Here is an 18,298-nt window from a genome sequence, read left to right as displayed (position 1 = left end):
GGCGGGGGTAGGTGTGTGGTGAGGGGGCTTGAGGTCTGCTGCGAGCAGAGCCAGGACGGGAACGCTGTATCTTTTAGGACAAAGTGGCCAGTGTGTATGAAGCCCCAGGCTTTTTCCTAGACTTGGAGCCCATCCCTGGAGCCTTGGAAGCCTTGCGAGAGATGAATGAAATGCAGGAGTGAGGAAGGGCGGCGAGGGAGTGGGGGCTGGGGGGGCAGGGGCGGGCACCACCGCGTCTAATCGTGCCCCCTCCTGGCAGCACCCAGGTCTTCATCTGCACCACCCCTCTGATGAATTATGACCCCTGTGTGCCCGAGAAGGTGCGGCTGCCCCAGCGCTCCACAGGCAAACTTAGCTTCCTAAGTTCTGATTTGTTAAAAGAAACCATGGGGGACTTCCCTGGCAGTTCAGCGGTTAAGACTCTGGGCTCTCAATACAAGGGGATACGGGTTCAGTCCCTGGTCTGGCAACTGAGATCCCACATGCTGTATGGCCCAGCCAAAAAAAAAAAAAAAAACCAACACACCAGCAGAAACAGAAAGTTTGGCCGGGGGGTGGGGGGGTTGTGGAGGGGTGTCTCTCACAAGCTGTAGACCCTCCCTCACACCTACTGGCCCTGAGTTCAGGGGCCTATCTTGCCCTACTGACCCTGTGCCCACCTCACAGTACCGCTGGGTGGAGAAGCACCTGGGACCCCAGTTTGTGGAGCGCATTATCTTGACGAGGGACAAGACCGTGATCTCAGGGGACCTACTCATTGATGACAAGGAGGTCATTAAAGGTGGGGAGCCTTTCTCCTTAGCAGCCTCCAGGCATCTGGCCTGCTGGGATTAGGGGGAGGGAGTACAGATAACCAGATTAGGGACTTCGGGTTCCCTGTCTCCGCCTCCCAGGCCAAGAGGAGACCCCCAGCTGGGAGCACATCCTGTTCACCTGCTGCCACAACCAGCACCTGGCCCTGAGCCCACCTCGGAGACGGCTGAGCTCCTGGAGCGACAACTGGAGGGAGATTATAGACAGCAAGCGGAGAGCCCTGCCACTGGACCTGGGCGGCCTGGAGCTGCCCCAGCAATGAGGCCGCAGACAGCGGCTGGAGGAGGGCGAGGCAGACGGGCAGGGAAGCCAGGCAGGACCGGGTCCCCATGCAGCCTGGCAGCGGTGACCCCTCAGCACCGTGCTGGCCAGAAACGCGCTGGGAGAACACGCACCTTTTAAATAAAACACTTCGGCTCACTGCTCTCTTAAGGCCTTTTATTTGGGAAAGGGAAGGGCCAGGACCCTCCGGAGGGTAGTGAGAATACAGGCCGACGAGGAGGCCTTCCCCTCCCTCTCTCTGGGCTCCTTTAGTCCATTAGTCCCATAATCCGCCCACCTCCAGGTCCACCTGGACACCGTTCCTCTCGGAGCCGCCTTTCCTTGGTCATGTAAGAGGTCAAGCTTAAGCGGGGCCAGGACTTTCCCCTGCTCCTGAACCCCAGCTTTCCACAGGGGCCCACACCCCTTCCTCCATGCTGAGCGGTGTACCCTGGACTCTGGGCCCTGCGCTGTATGTCAGCATCTGGTCCCCTCTCCCTTCAGCAGGCCTCTTACTTGCATCCCTGAGGCCCGCCTGAGCCCCAGACGTGCTTCCAGGCACAGCACCCCACCTCACTAACCCTGATGGCAGAGAAGGCGGGCCAGGGCTTCCAAGCAGGGACCGTGGGGAGGAGACACCACTCAGAGTCCGTGCCTGTCCTCTGATGTGTCACCACCCTCATGGCCACGGTAACAGTCACTGGGCTGGACTCTCAACAGCACGGGGCGTGCTCCGGTCTTTGAGGCGCCCTACCGTGGCGTCTGGCTGACAGGTCTGTGCGGGTCAACAGTTAAGCCAGAGAGTTCTCAGGGGCAGCATCCGCCAGGCCGAACGCCCAGCCTGGAGAGCTTGTGGGGCAGGTACCCAGCCTCCACAGACGAGGGCACAACACCGCCCTCAGCTTCCCGGAGCCATGATATACTTTGAACAACAAGGCTTCTCATTTCTTTATCTCAAAATGACTCCAGACACCTCTGTTAGGGGAAAATGCTTCCTTCCTCAAGCTCAGGCAATTCCAAGCTCCAGGCCCAACTGTTCCTCAGGAGAAACACCTTCTGCGAAGCCTCCGAGTCCAGGGACCACCAGGGTGAGACCCGGCGGGGGTGGGCCAGCACGAGGGCCTCTCAACGAGGTTGAGAGCAGCGGCCCGTGAAAACGGCAGCATCTTCAACTTCCCCATCCACGCGTCTCAAGGCCTGGCTTCCTGAGTCTGGGCCTTTCATCACAGTGCAAATACCTGCCATGCCGAGAAAACGCACTTTGAAAAGGGCCAAGCGCGCGCCGTTACCGGAGGGCGCGCTGCCGCCACCTCTCCCGGAGCCCCACCAGGGTTTCAGTCTCGCCCAGAGGGCAGCGGGTCAGGGCTGCTGTGGGGCCTCCGTCCTCGGCAGGGGGATCCCCAGGGCGGCATCCGCTTGCCAGCTGCGGGCCTCAGCCACCTGGCTGGGGGAGCAGAAGTCTTCCAGGAAGATCTGGGCCAGGTTTCGGAGCCGGGCGCTGGCCGACAGGGAGAAGCGCAGCATGCACTGGACCACGGGCCGGGCCGTCAGCTCGGGGTGGCGGCGCGCGCCGGGCGCGCCCAGGCCCATGAGCGTGGTCACGGCGGACAGCACGGTCTCCTCGCTGGGGCTGGACAAGCAGTTGACGATGAGGGGGATGCCCCCCGCCTGCAGGATGTGTTCCCTGTTGGCCCTATCGGCACACAGGTTGCAGAGGCCGCCTGGGGAAGAGCAAGCGGACTCAGGCCTCAGCCCTGGGCCTCCTCCGCCCTCTCCCCACGAAGTCCCAGGGAAGGGCCGGGCCCCTGAGAAGCTGGCCCGGGGACAAGGGACCAGAAGCGCACCGGATCTCCAGCCCTCCCTTTCAAGGTTCCAGGCAGGCCTGCCTGCCACGGCCCAGCCTTCTGGAGTTGGGCACTGAACCTTGTCCCTCTCGGTTCAGCCAGTTCAGTGCTTTCAGGGAACTCTCTGGTGGTCCGAGGTTAGGGCTCCACGCCTTCCCTGCTGAGGGCCTGGTTCAGTCCCTGGCTGGGGAACTAAGATCCCACAAGATGTGGCATGACCACAATACATATATGCACACATGCACATATATGCACACAGATACATACACGCACACATATGTAAGGTGATTGTTTCACAGGTGTACATACGTCAAAACGTATCAAGCTGCCCCCTTTACTTACGTAAAGTTTATCACGTCAGTTATACCGCAATAAAACTGTCAAGAAAGCAAAGTATAAAGCATCTCAATCCTACCACCCATTTAATATTTGCTTTTCATCCCACAATATTTAAATATTTGACTCCATATACTTGACAACAATGTGATCCTCTGCTTACTGTTTTGTAAGCCAGTTGCTTTTATTTAACCATGTCCTGTGAACACCTCTCCACGCCAATACATCTACAATCATGGCATCATTTAACAGCCATGCAGTCCAGCCTTTTACCATTTTATGGATATAACACAATTAAGAGGTTAAATATCATCCACTGCCACCACCACCCCGCCCCCAACCCATCACTGTTGCTAGGATTCTGGGGGAAAAGAGAAAAGGACAGAGTGAAGAGACCTGTGGTTCTGGATCGAAGAGCCCACCACCGCTCACGTAGTGTGGCCAGACCTTGTACTCTCCCGTCAGCCCAGAGCCCTGGGTGTGGGAAGCTGACTTCTTGTGGCTCCTGGGTGAGCTTCCTGCCGTCAGGGCACCCCTACCCTTGGGTTCCTACTCCAAACAGAAGACCAGCTTCTAGTTTATTTGCATAACACCGCGCCCAGCCCCGCGCAGCCAATGAGGAGTGACTGACAGCCCACCCACTTCACCTGCGTCTCTAGAAACTGGGAGAGGCTCTGGCTTCTTGCAGCCTCAAATCCAATCCGGACATCTTTCCCAGCAAGAGGGGACAGGCGCAGCGAGGTAGGGGGCAGGGCTGGTGAAGACCTCCTCCTCCTCCAGGCTCAGCCACCTGCTCCTGAGCAGTACCTGGGTCAGTTTGGGTCCCGCTGAAGGGAAGCTCATAAAGGTTCCATCCACTCAACCTCCAGGGACTTCCCACTGCACCTGGAATAAAGTTCACACTCCCTTCTAGGATCTTCACATGTTGCCACCCTCTTGTTTTTTTTCTGTTCTTTTTTCTTTCATTGGCCATGCTATGTGGCATGCAGGATCTTAAGTGCCTAAGCAGAGATTGAACCATGCCCCCCATGCAGTGGAAGCTCTCACCACTGGACCACCAGGGAAGTCCTGACACGCTCTTGCCGGTAACCAGCACGTCACTGCTCCCTGGACAGTGAGGTTTTCCTGGACCACCACGTAAGCCACACCCTGCCACATCCAGGCCCTTCCCTCATCACCTTGTTTCATTCTCTTCGCATGCTTAGAACTTAGACGGATCCCCATGGCTTTTTCTTGCTCGCTGACTGCTGAGCCCCACTAGAAGGATACACTCCCAGAGGTCAAGACCCAGGCTGTCTTATTCCCACCACGTCCAGGGTGCCTGGTACAGGGCGCGCTCTACAAACATTTGTTAGAAGGACTGTAAAGTGGCGAGCAGCAGGAAATGGCTGCACTGCACAGGGGTGGGAGGCTGGACCGGACGGCTCCCCGAGACCCTGCCCACCTGGGCCATCTGCAGTTCTGGGGTCTCACCGACAGGGGGCCTCTGAGGGGCGGCCCCAGGGGAGGCACTGATGCAGGGTCCCTGCCCACCTCTCAGGTCACTCCAGTGGAGGAGCCCTTAGCACAGCCTGGGGCCTCCCTTCCCACCACCCTCTTTACTTGCGGTCTGTCCCCATCACTGGGCACCACACGGTAGTCATTTACCTCTGAATCCTGGGGGCCTGTAACTGTGCATTCTTGCTGGGCACAAACATGCTGGGCACATAAGTGAACCCCACGGAGCAAGAGTCACCACCACACCCACTTGCCAAAAAGAAGCTGAGGCCATTGAGTAACTTGTCCAAAGTCTTAGAAGATGGGGAGCCCGCTGCCACTCCCGGGATAAAGGGTGTCCCTGTAGAAGCCACGAGAACAACTAATCCTATCATGGGCGGACACCAGGCTCAGCCTGGCATGGGGACAAGTGGAAACACTCCCACAGGACCCCGGCTTCTCGCATACATTGGCACCATCTCTTCTGAGCTCCGAGTGGAACTGCAGCCTCCTACCCACACTGCGGACTCAGCTCAGGGGTAGAGGACAGGACTTATCTCTGCCCTCAAGGGTGATACCTTGAAAAGCCCAAGTCACTCTCCGAGCTGGTGAGTCATCATCGTGCCCAAGTGTGCCTGGGCAGGGCTCTGCCACTCGGGATAATCAGAGGGCATCTGCAGGAGAATGGGCACGGGAGGCGGCCTCCCAACAGCCAACCACACCTGCTCCCCATTTACAGGCCTGGGAAGCCTCCAGGGATGGATCAGGGGGCTGCCAGCACTCACCGGCTGCTGAGTCCCCACCCCAGGCAGGGAATTCTTCAGGCCCCTCGGCCTTGCTGGCAGCGACCGTGGAAGATGAAAAAGAGCAGTGAAAGCCTGGAAAGAGAAGGGCTTCAGGGATTAAAAAGGCTGAGCAGGAGTGCCCGAGAAGGAGCCAAAAGACCCCCAAAGAGCGGAAGAGAAGCCGCAGCTGCTGTGAATTTTCCTCGGAGCCCACCTCTGTGCACTGGCCCTGAAGAACTAAGGAGGGCTATAGAAAAAGAGCAACATGAAGCCTGGAAGCTTCCTAAAGAAGGCCCAACAATAGCAAACTGGTTAAAGAAAGTAGGGTACATCCATATGATGAAACATTATACAGTTCTAAAAATCACGTTTTAAAAAAAACGTGTAATGGGGGGAAATGCTGCTATATAAGTTTAAGGAGGAAAAAAGGACACCAAATGTGTCATAAAATTGCAAAAAAACAAAAATAAAAAACAAGTCCAGAGAATTCCCTGACCATCCAGTGCTCAGGACTCTGTGCTCTCACAGCTGTGGGCCCAGGTTTAATCCTGCTCGGGGAACTGAGACCCCGAAAACCATGCAGTGCAGCCAAAAAAAAAAGGTCCAACAAGATGTTACCTCTTCTCAGAGCCTTCCTTGACCACCCTAATCAGTTCCCCTCCCTAAGAGGCCCTCTCCTCACCACCTTCGCTTCTTTTCTTCATACCAAAGAAGGGGGAAAAAAAGGAAAAGAGCAAAAGAAGAAAATATTCATAGATTCTGACAGAGAACTCATATCCAGCATATTTAAAGAACTCTTTCATATCAGCAAAAGATGAACAACACAATAAAAAAAAAAAAGAATGAGCAAAAGACTTCGACAACCTGCACAAAAGGGCCAATATATGAAAATGTGCCCAACATTCCTTATCAGAGAAATGAAAATTAAAACCAAAGCAAGAGGCCCCTATACACCCGTCATAACGGAAAACAAAAAAAGACTGACAATAGTAAGTGCTGGCGGAGCCACTGGAACTCTCGTGCGCTGGTGGTGAGGAGCGCACACGCCGTAATTAGCTGGAAAACTATCTGGTAGCTTCTGATAGAGTTGAACATACATCTGCCGTGTGTGTGGGGATGTGTGTGTCTGTGTGTACACGAATGCACATGCAAACTCAGTTGTGTCCGACTCTTTGCGACCCCATGGACGTAGCCCACCAGGCTTTTCCGTCCGTGGAACTTTCCAGGCCAGAATACTGGAGTGGGCTGCCGTTTCCTCCTCCAGGGGGCCTTCCTGTGGGTCAAACCCACATCTCCTGCGTCTCCCGCACTGGCAGGCAGATTCCTTACCACTAAGACACCCGCGGAGCCCATGCATCTACCCTGTGACTCAGCAATTCCACTTCCACCCAGGTCTGAGAAAAAAGTACATACATCTACTATAAGAAATCTACCTGAGACAAATGAGTACCTGACGTATACAAGAAAACTTGCAGAGAAACGATCAGGACGGGCTTCCCTCGTGGCTCAGTGGTAAGGAATCCTCCCGCCAATGCGGAAGACACGGATTCAGTCCTGATCTGCGAAGATTCCACACACTGGGGGGCAAATAAGCCCATGCACCACGGCTACTGGGCCTGTGCTCTGGAGTGCGGAGCTGGAACTACTGAGCCCTCGAGCCACAGCTACCGAAGCCTGCAGGCCCTGGAGCTCCACAACCTAAGAAGCCACTGCAACGAAAAGCTCTCGCACAGCAGCTAGAGGGTAGTCCCTGCTCAGCGCAACTAGAAAAAAGCCCGGGGAGCAAGGAAGATCCAGCACAGCCACAAACAAATAAAGTCTTTAAGATTATCATAGCAGCTTTACTCATAAAGGCTCTAAAGAAATAACTCAGAGCTCCACCAGTGGAGGGCTGGATGAACAACCTGGGGCCTATTCATACAAAGACAGGAGCTACTGATACTGCAACAATTTACATGGACCTCAGAAACATTACGTTGAGTGAAAAAAACCCAGAGACTCAACTCAAAGAAGCCTGAACCAGTCCACTTACATGAAGTTCTAAAACAGGCAAAACAAATCCACGGGGCTAAAGGTTAGAACAGTGGCTACCTGAGGGTGGAAGACACTAACCAGCAGAGGGTATGAGGGATCCTTTCGGAGAGATGGTAATATTCTGTATCTTGATTTAAGTGCTGGTTACATAGATGTACATACACTTTAATGAATTGAAAAATCATCAATCTGGGACTTCCCTGTGGTCCACTGGTTAAGAATCCACACTTTCACTGCAGGGGTCTCAGGTCTCAATCCCTGGTTGGGGAACTAAGATCCCCCATGCCATGTGGTGCAGCCAAAAAAAAAAATATATCAAACTGACACACCGTGTGCAACTCACTGTATGCTGATCCTGCTGCAATTTAAAGACTGGTTACCACACAAAAAGGAGAACAAGTTCTGACTGGTGGATGAACATGTTTTGGACAAACCAGGCAAGGCAGAAAGAGAACAAGGGGCAAAGGCAGGGCCCGTCTAGACGGGAGCCCCAGAAAGCCCCAGGAGAGGCAAAGAACTCCCAGATGCCACCTGGGAGGAGAAAGCTGGCAGCTCAGAGAGGTCAGGCAGGGGATCTCAAGTCATACAGCAAGCAGGCACTGGTGCTGGGAGGGACAGGAGGGCCTAAGGACTGTCCTGGAGATCGAGGGAGGGCGTGCTGAGCCTGCACCTGGCGCCTTGGAGGGTGGGGCAAGTCCTTGGAGACACTGGCTGGAGCGGTTGCATCTGAGTACCCGCCTGCCCCAGGGCATGAGGCTGGCTGCAGTCAATCCCAAGTTAAAATCTTCACTGGGGACTATTTGTTTCAGGGTTTAACTTTAGTATTGGATTGGTCAAAATGTTTGTAACATGTTATGTTTTCCATAACATCTTTTTCTTTTTGGCTCTGCCTGGTCTTAGTTGTGGCATGTGGGATCTTTTAATTCTTCAGTTGCATCATGTGAGAGCTTTAGTTCTTTAGTTGCAGCATGTGGAATCTAGTTCCCCAACCAGGGACTGAACCCTGGTACCCTGCATTTGGGAGCTCAGAGTCTTAGCCACTGGACCACAGGGAAGTCCCATGTTTTCCGTTAACACCTTGTGGAAAAACCCAAATGAACTTTTTGGCCAACCCAGTATCTTGAGTCGGTCTTCCCTGGTGGCACAGATGGTAAAGAATCCGCCTGCAATCGGACAGACCTGGGTTCAACCCTGGGTTGGGAAGATCCCCTGGAGAAGGGAATGGCAACCCACTTAGTATTCTTGCCTGGAGAATCCCACGGACAAAGGAGCCTGGAAGTCCATGGGGACACAGAGTCAGACACAACTGAGCAACTAAGCGTGCATACACAGACACAACCAGTCCGTCTTAAAGGAAATCAGTCCTGAATATTCACTGGAAGGACTGATGCTGAAGCTGGAACTCCGATATTTTGGCCACCTGATGTGAAGAACTGACTCATCTGAAAAGACCCTGATACCGGGAAAGACTGAAAGCAGGAGAAGGGGAAAACAGAGGATGAGATGGTTGGATGGCATCACCAACTCAATGGACATGAGTTTGAGTAAACTCCGGGAGTTGGTGATGAACAGGGAGGCCTGGCGTGCTGCAGTCCTCGGGGTCGCAAAGAATTGGACACAACTGAACGACTGAACTGACTCTCACACACACGTTATCTTGAGAATGGTTCTCTCTGACATTTCAGGACGGACACGCAAGGAGCGAACAGCATACAGAGAAAGCTACTATTATGTGTAAGCAGGCAGCAGACAAATATACACATACGTACATGCTCACATCTGTTGATTCCATGAGAGGGGAACAGAGAGGAACGGACCAGGATGGTAGCGAGACTTCTCTAAAAACACAGGGTGATACACTTTTCACTTGAGGGATCTGTTTTGTATAATCTAAAAAAAAATTTTTTTTAAATCATGGCCTTTTGCGTTTCTGACCTAGACTTCAATTCTATAATTTTATTATACAGGGCCATTCCGGCAAGTGAGAAATGATATACAAATAAGCAGCACCGCCTGCAAGAGCAAAATGGAAACAACCTAGAAGGCCATCCTCAGGAGCCGGCTGGACCTCAGTCCCGCCACGCTGAGGACGTCGTGCACTGCTCACATCAGGCCGCTCTTTAAGGGCTGACACTGCACGTGTGCCAATAGGCGGCGCTAAGTTTTTTCCTGTTTTGTTTTTTTTTTAAGGGCCTTCCCTGGTAGCCCAGTGGTTAAGAGTCAGAGCTCCCAATGCAGGGGCCTGTAACTGGATCCCTGTCAGGGAAGTAGATCCCAGATGCCACAACTAAGACCCAGCACAGCCAAATAAATTTTTAAAAGTGGGGGGGAACGGAATACAGATATAGTATACTACAGGTATGTGTAAGACATACAATGTATACACAGTATACATACAGACATATACATATTTGTTTATAAATCCTGCAAATATCTCTGGGAGGATACACAAGAAACTGGTAACAGTGGCTGCCTCCAGAAAAGGCTACAGACTGTTACAGTTTACCACCTGCCCTTTTGAACTCTGTACCAGGTGAATCCATTATATATTCACATACATGAATAAAACAAACAGACACACCCTGCTTTGTGCCCAGACCTGAAAGGAAGCGGGGAGGGCAGAGGTGCCCGGAGTCAGCCTTCCCAGGTGGCGCTCGAGGAAGTGATGGGATGGGAACCTCGACTTCAGCTCTTTCCTGTAACTAGTGTCGGGCTGGGGAGTTTTGTTTGTTTGTTTAAGCTGAAAGATGTGTGATCCTAGGACCCTAAAGGACCAATGAGAGAAGAAGGTTCCCCAGGGACCCCAGAGTTCGCCGGATGGAGCGAGGGCTCTGTGGTGGGCGGAGCTAGCTAAAAATCCCAGGAACGCCCCTGCAGAGTGAAGTGAGCAGCAGAACAAGCAACTCCATTTCTCTAAGCCTGAGTTTCTTCATCAGTAAAACGGGCAGAGAGGATTAGATGTTAAGACCCCTCTCTGGCACCCAGTAGACGTAGACCAGGCACGCCCGTTAACAGCCCCGGGCACACCTGCAACCCACACACAGAGAAAGGGCCGGCACACAGAGGCAGAGGTGAACAGTGAGGACCAAAGTGCCCATGTCACTGAGGCCAAGGACTGAGGCATAGTCAGCAGTCCAGGGCCTCTGCACATGCTTTTCTGATTGGATTCTCTTCCTCTCAGAGGTGAACCCCTTCCTGACTTGTAATAAACAGGGCCTTCTATTTCCTGTGTGGCTTGTGGATCTTAGTCCTCCCATCAGGGATTGAACCTAGGCCACGAGAGTGAAAGCACCGAGTCGTAACCACGGGACCACCAGGGAGTTCTCAGGATCTTCCAAATAATTTTTTTTTTTAACCACACACTCCCTGCTAAACACTATAATTCAGTTCTGCCTCTTTTTGGACTTTATAGAAATGGAATCATGCTGTACATATTATTATGTGTCTAGCATCATGTGCTTACCATTATGTTTGCAAGATAACTGCATGGAGCTGTGCAGACTGTTCATTTACCTTGCTAAGTATGAATATCCACAATATTGATATTCATCCCAGTGTTGACTGTTTGCAGGCTGGGGCTATTGCAGACAATACTGCTGGTGACATTTCTGCCTGTGTGTCTACACGTGCCTGAACCTAGCTCTGTGAATGTAACTGCTGGATGCTCTGTGAATGTAACTGCTGGATCGGCGGCGTGCCTCCCTTCAATTACACTAGATACTGTTTTCCAGAGAGGAGCCGCAGGAGTCACCCACCAGTCTTTTTCAGTACACCACCACCATCTGGTGGCAGCTACGAGTATTGCAAGAAGTAGAACACAGGAAAAAGGATTTAAGCTGAATTGTGGGAGGTGCCTCATACTTGAACTGTTTTGGTAACAAAACTGTCAGTATTCTGTGTATCACAGAATCCTAGGATTCAGTTTTCATGGAAAAAGAGAGTTATCTCTTGGCTTGTTTACATCTCCACACAACATCTAGAATGGGGCAGGTGTGCACACACAGCCGGTAAGACTGAGAATCAACCAGTGGTGCTTCAGGCCAATGCTCTCAAACTGATGCCACAGCCTGCCAGAGGTTTTATCTGGGGCATGAGCTCAGAATCCTTCACTCATCTGAGTGTTTACTGAGATTCTGGCTTTGCATCTGGTTCCTGATAATCCACCCACTTTCCATGCCCCAACCCAAACAAGGGTGGCTCTGGCCTGACCAGTGCCCGTCATCCAGGGGTACGTCCTCCTAATACCGCCCGGACACCCACTGTGCGGCTAGGGGTCAACTTTCACACCTTTTCCTATCACTCAGCGATGCTTTTCCAGAGGGAACAAATCCCTGAAACAGATAGGTCATGAGACACTATCTCACTTCAGTCTCTGGGAGATGAGGGAACTGCTTACCCTCAAAGGGGTCTGGATAGCAGACCATGCATGCAGCTGCAGGCACTTTCAGTTCAGTTCAGTCGCTCAGTCGTGTCTGACTCTTTGCGACCCCATGAATCGCAGCACGCCAGGCCTCCCTGTCCATCACCAACTCCCGGAGTTCACTCAGACTCACGTCCATCGAGTCCGTGATGCCATCCAGCCATCTCATCCTCGGTCGTCCCCTTCTTCTCCTGCCCCCAATCCCTCCCAGCATCAGAGTCTTTTCCAATGAGTCAACTCTTCGCATGAGGTGGCCAAAGTACTGGAGCTTCAGCTTTAGCATCATTCCTTCCAAAGAAATCCCAGGGTTGATCTCCTTCAGAATGGACTGGTTGGATCTCCTTGCAGTCCAAGGGACTCTCAAGAGTCTTCTCCAACACCACAGTTCAAAAGCATCAATTCTTCGGCGCTCAGCCTTCTTCACAGTCCAACTCTCACATCCATACATGACTACTGGAAAAACCATAGCCTTGACTAGACGGACCTTAGTCGGCAAAGTAATGTCTCTGCTTTTCAATATGCTATCTAGGTTGGTCATAACTTTTCTTCCAAGGAGTAAGCGTCTTTTAATTTCATGGCTGCAGTCACCATCTGCAGTGATTTTGGAGCCCCCAAAAAATAAAGTCTGACACTGTTTCCCCATCTATTTCCCATGAAGTGATGGGACCCAATGCCATGATCTTCGTTTTCTGAATGTTGAGCTTTAAGCCAACTTTTTCACTCTCCTCTTTCAGTTTCATCAAGAGGTTTTTTAGTTCTTCTTCACTTTCTGCCATAAGGGTGGTGTCATTTGCATATCTGAGTTTACTGATATTTCTACCGGCAATCTTGATTCTAGCTTGTGTTTCTTCCAGTCCAGCATTTCTCATGATGTACTCTGCATATAAGTTAAATAAGCAGGGTGACAATATAGAGCCTTGACAGACTCCTTTTCCTATTTGGAACCAGTCTGTTGTTCCATGTCCAGTTCTAACTGTTGCTTCCTGGCCTGCATACAGATTTCTCAAGAGGCAGGTCAGGTGGTCTGAGGCACTTTAGCTCATTTAATTATCAACAACTCTGTGAGGCAGGTATTGATCCTGCTCACCTGACTGACAATGGGAGAAGGAAAGTCACGTGCCCAGAGTTAAGTTGCGGAGTGAGGACTGGAACCCAAGCCTGCCTGACCCCAAAGCCCTGCTCCTACCAAACTCACTCTCTTCCGCACCAACAAACCAACACTCGGTTTGATTCTGCCAAACCGTGGCCGTGGGCAATCTTACCTAGTAGTTGTTCCAGAATTAGCCTCATTCAGGGCGCCAGCCCCAAGTCAGGGGTAAGACTCTGCGTGCGTGCACTCGCCCCATCCCCTTTCCAGACCAAAAAGTCTAAGCATTCAAGACAAACATAAGCAAAGCATTCTGACCTCATGGAGATCAATCTCAGACCTGCCACCAGAGAGAAAAGATTCAAAGCTACAAAGCACAGCACAGAATAATCACTGACAGTGTAGCGCCACATGAAGCGCCACAGATATTAACAGGAAAGGAAACAAAAAGTAACAAAATATGCTTCTAAGCACCACTGGGACTTCCAATTTATGCACAATAAATAAAAAAGAAATTTCATCTGCAGAAGACCCCATGGAGGGATTCAATGCTAAGAAAGCTGTTGCTCCTGGGACTGGAGACCTTAGGAAGGAGGAGAAAAAGAGAAAGAAAAAGCGGCCGTGAAGAGGAAAACTGGTGATAAAGATACAAACGACTGTAGACCAAGTGCCTTCACAGACACACAGACACAACAGCTCTGCTCCCCATAGCAGTCCTGCGAGGCAGGCAAGGCTCAGATTAGGAAACAAAGCTCAGAAGAGATAGGACTCATCCACAAGGATCAGCTACAAAGTGAAGCGGGGACCGTGGACTCTGGGTCCAGGGCTTGGTTACCCACCCTGGGAGCCTCCAGCTCAGTGGGCTGGGATCTCAGAGGTCTCCTGCCTTGGGAAAGGTGCTTCCTGATCCTATAAAAACTTGCCTTGGCTGACTGCTCTTTTTAGCAAAGTTTTCTGCAGAGTCGAGACCCTAGTGGTCCAGCAGTTAACACTCCACACTGCCACTGCAGGGGGCATAGGTTCAATCCTTGGTCAGGGAACTAAGATCCCACATGGGAAGCACCCCCATCTACCTCCCAAAATAGCTTCAGTTGGAGGAGATATATCATGGCCTTTTACCATTTACCTCTGTGGTCATCCTCCTCAATACCCATATCCCAGTCTAATAACGAGAAAAATGTCAGGCAAATCCCAACTGAAGGAAAACCTACAAAATACCTGACCAGTACTCCTTAAAACTGCCAAGGTCATTCACAAAAAGAAAAAGTCTAAAACCGGCAAAGCCCAAAGGAGCCTAAATCTAACATAAGATCTTGGATGGAATCCTGAAATAGTAAAAGGTTATGAGGGAAAAACTGAGGGAATCAGAACAAAGTATGGACTTCAGTTAGTAACAGGGGTACCCAGGTGGCTCAGTGGTAAAGAATCTGTCTGCCAGTGCAGGGGACGCAGGTTCTATCCCTGGGTCAGGAAGATCCCCTGGAGAAGGAAATGGCAACCCACTCCAGTATTCTTGTTTGGGAAATCCCATGGACAGAGGAGTCTGGCAGGCTACAGCCCATGGGGTTGCAAAGAGTTAGACAGGACTATTGCTATTGGCTTATTAATTCTAACAAGTGTACCATACTAATGTAAGATGGTAACAATAAGGAAACTCGGTGTGTATACATAGAAACTCTGTATTACCTTTGCAATTTTTCTACTGTTATAAAATACAAAGTTTATTTTAAAAGAGAGCGAAAGATTGAGATCTAAGGAACATAACAACCAGATTAAGAGCACGGATCCTGGTTTATACAGAACAACAAAAAATGTCCGCTTGGGAACTATTAGAGAAGTCTGCCTAACTGGGTATTTGGGGACAATGGAATTATTAAGTTCATTCCCTATGAAGATAAGACTCCTTTCACTATGGAGAGAAATGTTCTTTCTAAAAGACACATGCTGCAAAAAGAATGTTGGTTTTGTTTGCTTTTTGCAGGATCTCAGTTCCCTAACCAGAGAAGGCAACGGCACCCCACTCCAGCACTCTTGCCTGGAAAATCCCATGGACGGAGGAGCCTGGTAGGCTGCAGTCCATGGGGTTGCTAAGAGTCGGACACGACTGAGCGACTTCACTTTCCCTTTTCACTTTCATGCATTGGAGAAGGAACTGGCAACCCACTCCAGTGTTCTTGCCTGGAGAATCCCAGAGACAGCAGAGCCTGCTAGGCTGCCATCTATGGGGTTGCAAAGAGTCAGACATGACTGAAGTGACTTAGCAGCAGCAGCAGTTCCCTAACCAGGGATGGAACCCGCCGCCCCTACAGTGGAAAAGCAAAGTCCTAGTTGTTGGACCACTAGGGAAGTTCCAGGAATGTTGGTTTGCCCTCAGAATAAACTCCAAACTCCCGCCCAATGCCTAGATCTGAATCCCTGTAAACTGGTGCGAGGTGCTCTCTAATTTAGCAGCACTAAATCCTTTTCTCTCATTTAGTACAACTCTGGGCTTCACTCACCACAATGGTGCCACATCAGCCTTCCTTCTGGCTCCTCCTGCTCTGGGGTCTTGGCCTGGCCTGTGCCTTCCAGCTAGGGCCAAACCAGAAGTAGTCCCTTCCTTGCCTTGCTCTTCTTCATCAGCCTGTTTCCTTCAGCGCCTCAGCTTTTTTGTGTGTAAACCATGTGTCTCTCTCTACTAGAATGTAAATTCCCTGAGGGCAAAGCTCTTTTCCCAACTTGTTGGCCATCTCACCAGCATTTAGAACAATACTTTGCTCACACAGTACCCACCCAAAAAACACCTGTCGTGTGAATAAATCAATAGGTCTGAGACCCTTCCGAGTGAACGCTATTTCTCTTGATGGTGAAACATTTAAGATAAAGAGGTTTTAAAAGAGCGCTCAACTTTACCCCCACCCCCCTCCAAGGGGCTTCAATCCATTCCCATTTATGATCTTACCTCTAACGGGAGAGGGAAGGTAGACAGGTAGAAACGGTCCTGGGCGTGGGTTCCAGGCCAGACTCAAGCCACCCGTGAACCTGTACGCTGTGTGAGCCCCGGAGGCATTACAGACACTACGAAAGTCTGCCTTCGCTGCTGAGAGACGGCCTAAGTAAGGCCCTAAGAGAGCCCTTTCCCAACAACTCACTTCTAACTCGTTACCTCATCAGGCACCTAGGAGACCGCCCCATCCTTACCAATAGCAAACTCCACCAGGGTCTCATTCTCCTCCGACAGCGAATCGAGGAATAAATCCAAGACCTGCAGCTGCCGCAAATACTGGTAGTTACCGGGGTCATAGGCGAAGTTGGCGAGGTTGGCCAACACTTGCTCCTTGGCGTCTGCGATGGAGAAGCGGGCAGTGGCGCCAGGGTCGGGGCGGTGGTCGCGGCTGGACCCCGGCCCAGCCCCCCTGCCCCCCACCCCGAGACACTCACCTTGGCTCTGCGTCTCCTGGAATTCCGTGACCAGCGCCTGCAGGTACCCCAGCCGACCGACGTGGGGGTCCACCTTCGGCTTCTGGGCCATGGGCGGGCGGCGAGGGGCCCCGGGGAGCGGGCGGGAGAGTGTGGAAGGCGAGGCTGGGGAGCGGGGCGAGGACCCCACCTGGCTCCGCGGGGCCGGGGAGGGGAAACGAGTTCCTTTCCTGGCTCCAGGCTCTCCAGCAGCTTGCAGCTGAGACTGGGCTGTGGGAGACGCGGTGGGGACTCAGAACCTCGTAGGAGTTGGGACTGAACACCTAAGTCGGGGAGCAGGAGCCAAGGACCCACTCTCTCGCCGTATGAGGGCGGGCCAGCGCCCAGCTGGGCCGGACGTTCGGCTCGGTTCCGGACTTCCGGGGGAAGCGGCACTTAGCCACGCCCAAAGGGCCAAAGGGGCGGGGCGATGAGGCGAGGGGCGAGGGGCGGGGCCGTCGCTGAGCGCGGGCCAGCTTCCAGCGTTTTGTCTCTTGCAGGCGGCGATCCGCCTCTTGATGGAAGTGGTGACTGAAGCCTGCGGTGGTGTTGAGGCGAGCCCTTAGGAGCTCAGAGGTGCTGGGGGGGACTGTGGGGGTAGAAGCACCTTCGGATGCACCCGCGCTTGGCGATGGGCCGCAGTCCCCGCCCCTCCACCATCAAGGGTCGCCGTGGAAACGCGAGCGTCTGCTCCTTGTGTCCCCTCCGTGGCTCTTCTGACACTACCTTCTGGTCGGCTCTTCCCAAAAGCCCAGTGAGGACTTCCCTGGTGGTTCAGTGCTTAAGACTCTGTGCTCCCAGTGGAGGGGACACGCTTGGATCCCTGGTGGGGGAACTATGACCCTGTATGCCCGCGGCGAGGCCAAGATGAAAACAAGTCAACGCGCCTGGTATCCTCTGCTCCCCAGTCCCGACCTGAGCCTGCTAGGTGGAGGGGCGCACCCAGGGCAGCACCATCGGACCCCAGAAACACCACTTTGGTGGCTTTCTGGGTTGTGGGGAGCCCAGAATGCTGAAGCCCTCCTATCTAGGCCTTTCTCAGTTTCTCAGGAAGGGGTCAGGCGACAGAGCACCAGGGAGGAAGGTGGCCCTCTTGGACTCCAGCATGCTTGAAAACGTGGGGTGGAAGCAGCTTAGGCTGTGAGTTTCTGGAGGGCAAGGGCCTTGCGCAAGGACAAAGTGACTGCCACACTCCAGCTTGCCACAGTCCCACTGGGAGCAGCCCCCACCTGGTGGGCTCAGGTGCCTGTGATCAGACCCAGCCCTATGCACACACCTGGGGCTTGGGGACCCTGGCTGCTGCTTGCAGGACAGTGGCCCCAGGCCCCTCACCAGAACCTTCACATTTTAAGGAGAGCTGATTCGACCTGGGGAAGTATATCTCAGCCCAAGGTGGCCAGGGGGCTTCTCTGCTCCTGTCTGGATAGAGCAGTAAAGACCTAGGGACAGGACAGAAGTGGGCTCTACCCCACAGTGGTCAGGAACTGCTCTAGACCCTCTAGAGGAATCCCAGGATCAGCCAAGTGTGGGTTCTGGAGTCTGATGGGCTGTCACATCCTCCATTACTTGGAAAAGCCCCTGATGCTGAGAAAGATTGAAGGCAGGAGAAGGGGATGACAGAGGATGAGATGGCTGGATGGCATTACCTACTCAATGGACATGAGTTAGAGCAAGCTCCAGGAGTTGGGAGATAGCCAGGGAAGCCTGATGTGCTGCAGTCCATGGAGTCGCAGAGTTGGACACGACTGAGTGCCTGAACTGAACTAAGGCTTCCGAGGCCCTCACCTCTGTGAAGAATTCTTTA

The 18,298-nt window shown here is 52.5% G+C and overlaps 2 protein-coding genes across 4 annotated transcripts in view; one reads left to right on the top strand and one right to left on the bottom strand.

Annotated features, from left to right (window-relative positions):
- The window catches only part of NT5C (5', 3'-nucleotidase, cytosolic), a 1,984-nt gene extending 749 nt beyond the window's left edge, over positions 1–1,235 (top strand). Inside the window, exons 2-5 of one of the 2 annotated variants that reach the window (XM_040244619.1) lie at positions 78–178; positions 260–320; positions 667–781; positions 894–1,235. In XM_040244619.1, the coding sequence (XP_040100553.1) occupies positions 78–178; positions 260–320; positions 667–781; positions 894–1,075 (459 nt within the window). In that variant the 3' untranslated portion in view covers positions 1,076–1,235. Of the gene's footprint in view, positions 1–77; positions 179–259; positions 414–666; positions 782–893 lie in introns of both variants that reach the window. The other variant, XM_040244618.1, reaches the window with a different exon arrangement.
- A 2-nt stretch (positions 1,236–1,237) lies between these two features.
- ARMC7 (armadillo repeat containing 7) overlaps positions 1,238–18,298 on the bottom strand; it is a 32,666-nt gene continuing 15,605 nt past the window's right edge. Inside the window, exons 1-3 of one of the 2 annotated variants that reach the window (XM_040244636.1) lie at positions 16,477–18,059; positions 16,237–16,380; positions 1,238–2,795 (exon numbers count right to left, since the gene is read on the bottom strand). In XM_040244636.1, the coding sequence (XP_040100570.1) occupies positions 2,434–2,795; positions 16,237–16,380; positions 16,477–16,567 (597 nt within the window). In that variant the 5' untranslated portion in view covers positions 16,568–18,059 and the 3' untranslated portion in view covers positions 1,238–2,433. Of the gene's footprint in view, positions 2,796–2,818; positions 3,111–16,236; positions 16,381–16,476; positions 18,060–18,298 lie in introns of those variants that run through there. The other variant, XM_040244638.1, reaches the window with a different exon arrangement.

Source organism: Oryx dammah, unplaced genomic scaffold (genome assembly GCF_014754425.2).
Source record: "Oryx dammah isolate SB20612 unplaced genomic scaffold, SCBI_Odam_1.1 HiC_scaffold_8, whole genome shotgun sequence".
NCBI lineage: Eukaryota > Metazoa > Chordata > Mammalia > Artiodactyla > Bovidae > Oryx > Oryx dammah.
The sequence above is the reverse complement of the archived record's forward strand: the minus strand, read 5'-3'. Positions and strand labels throughout refer to the sequence as shown.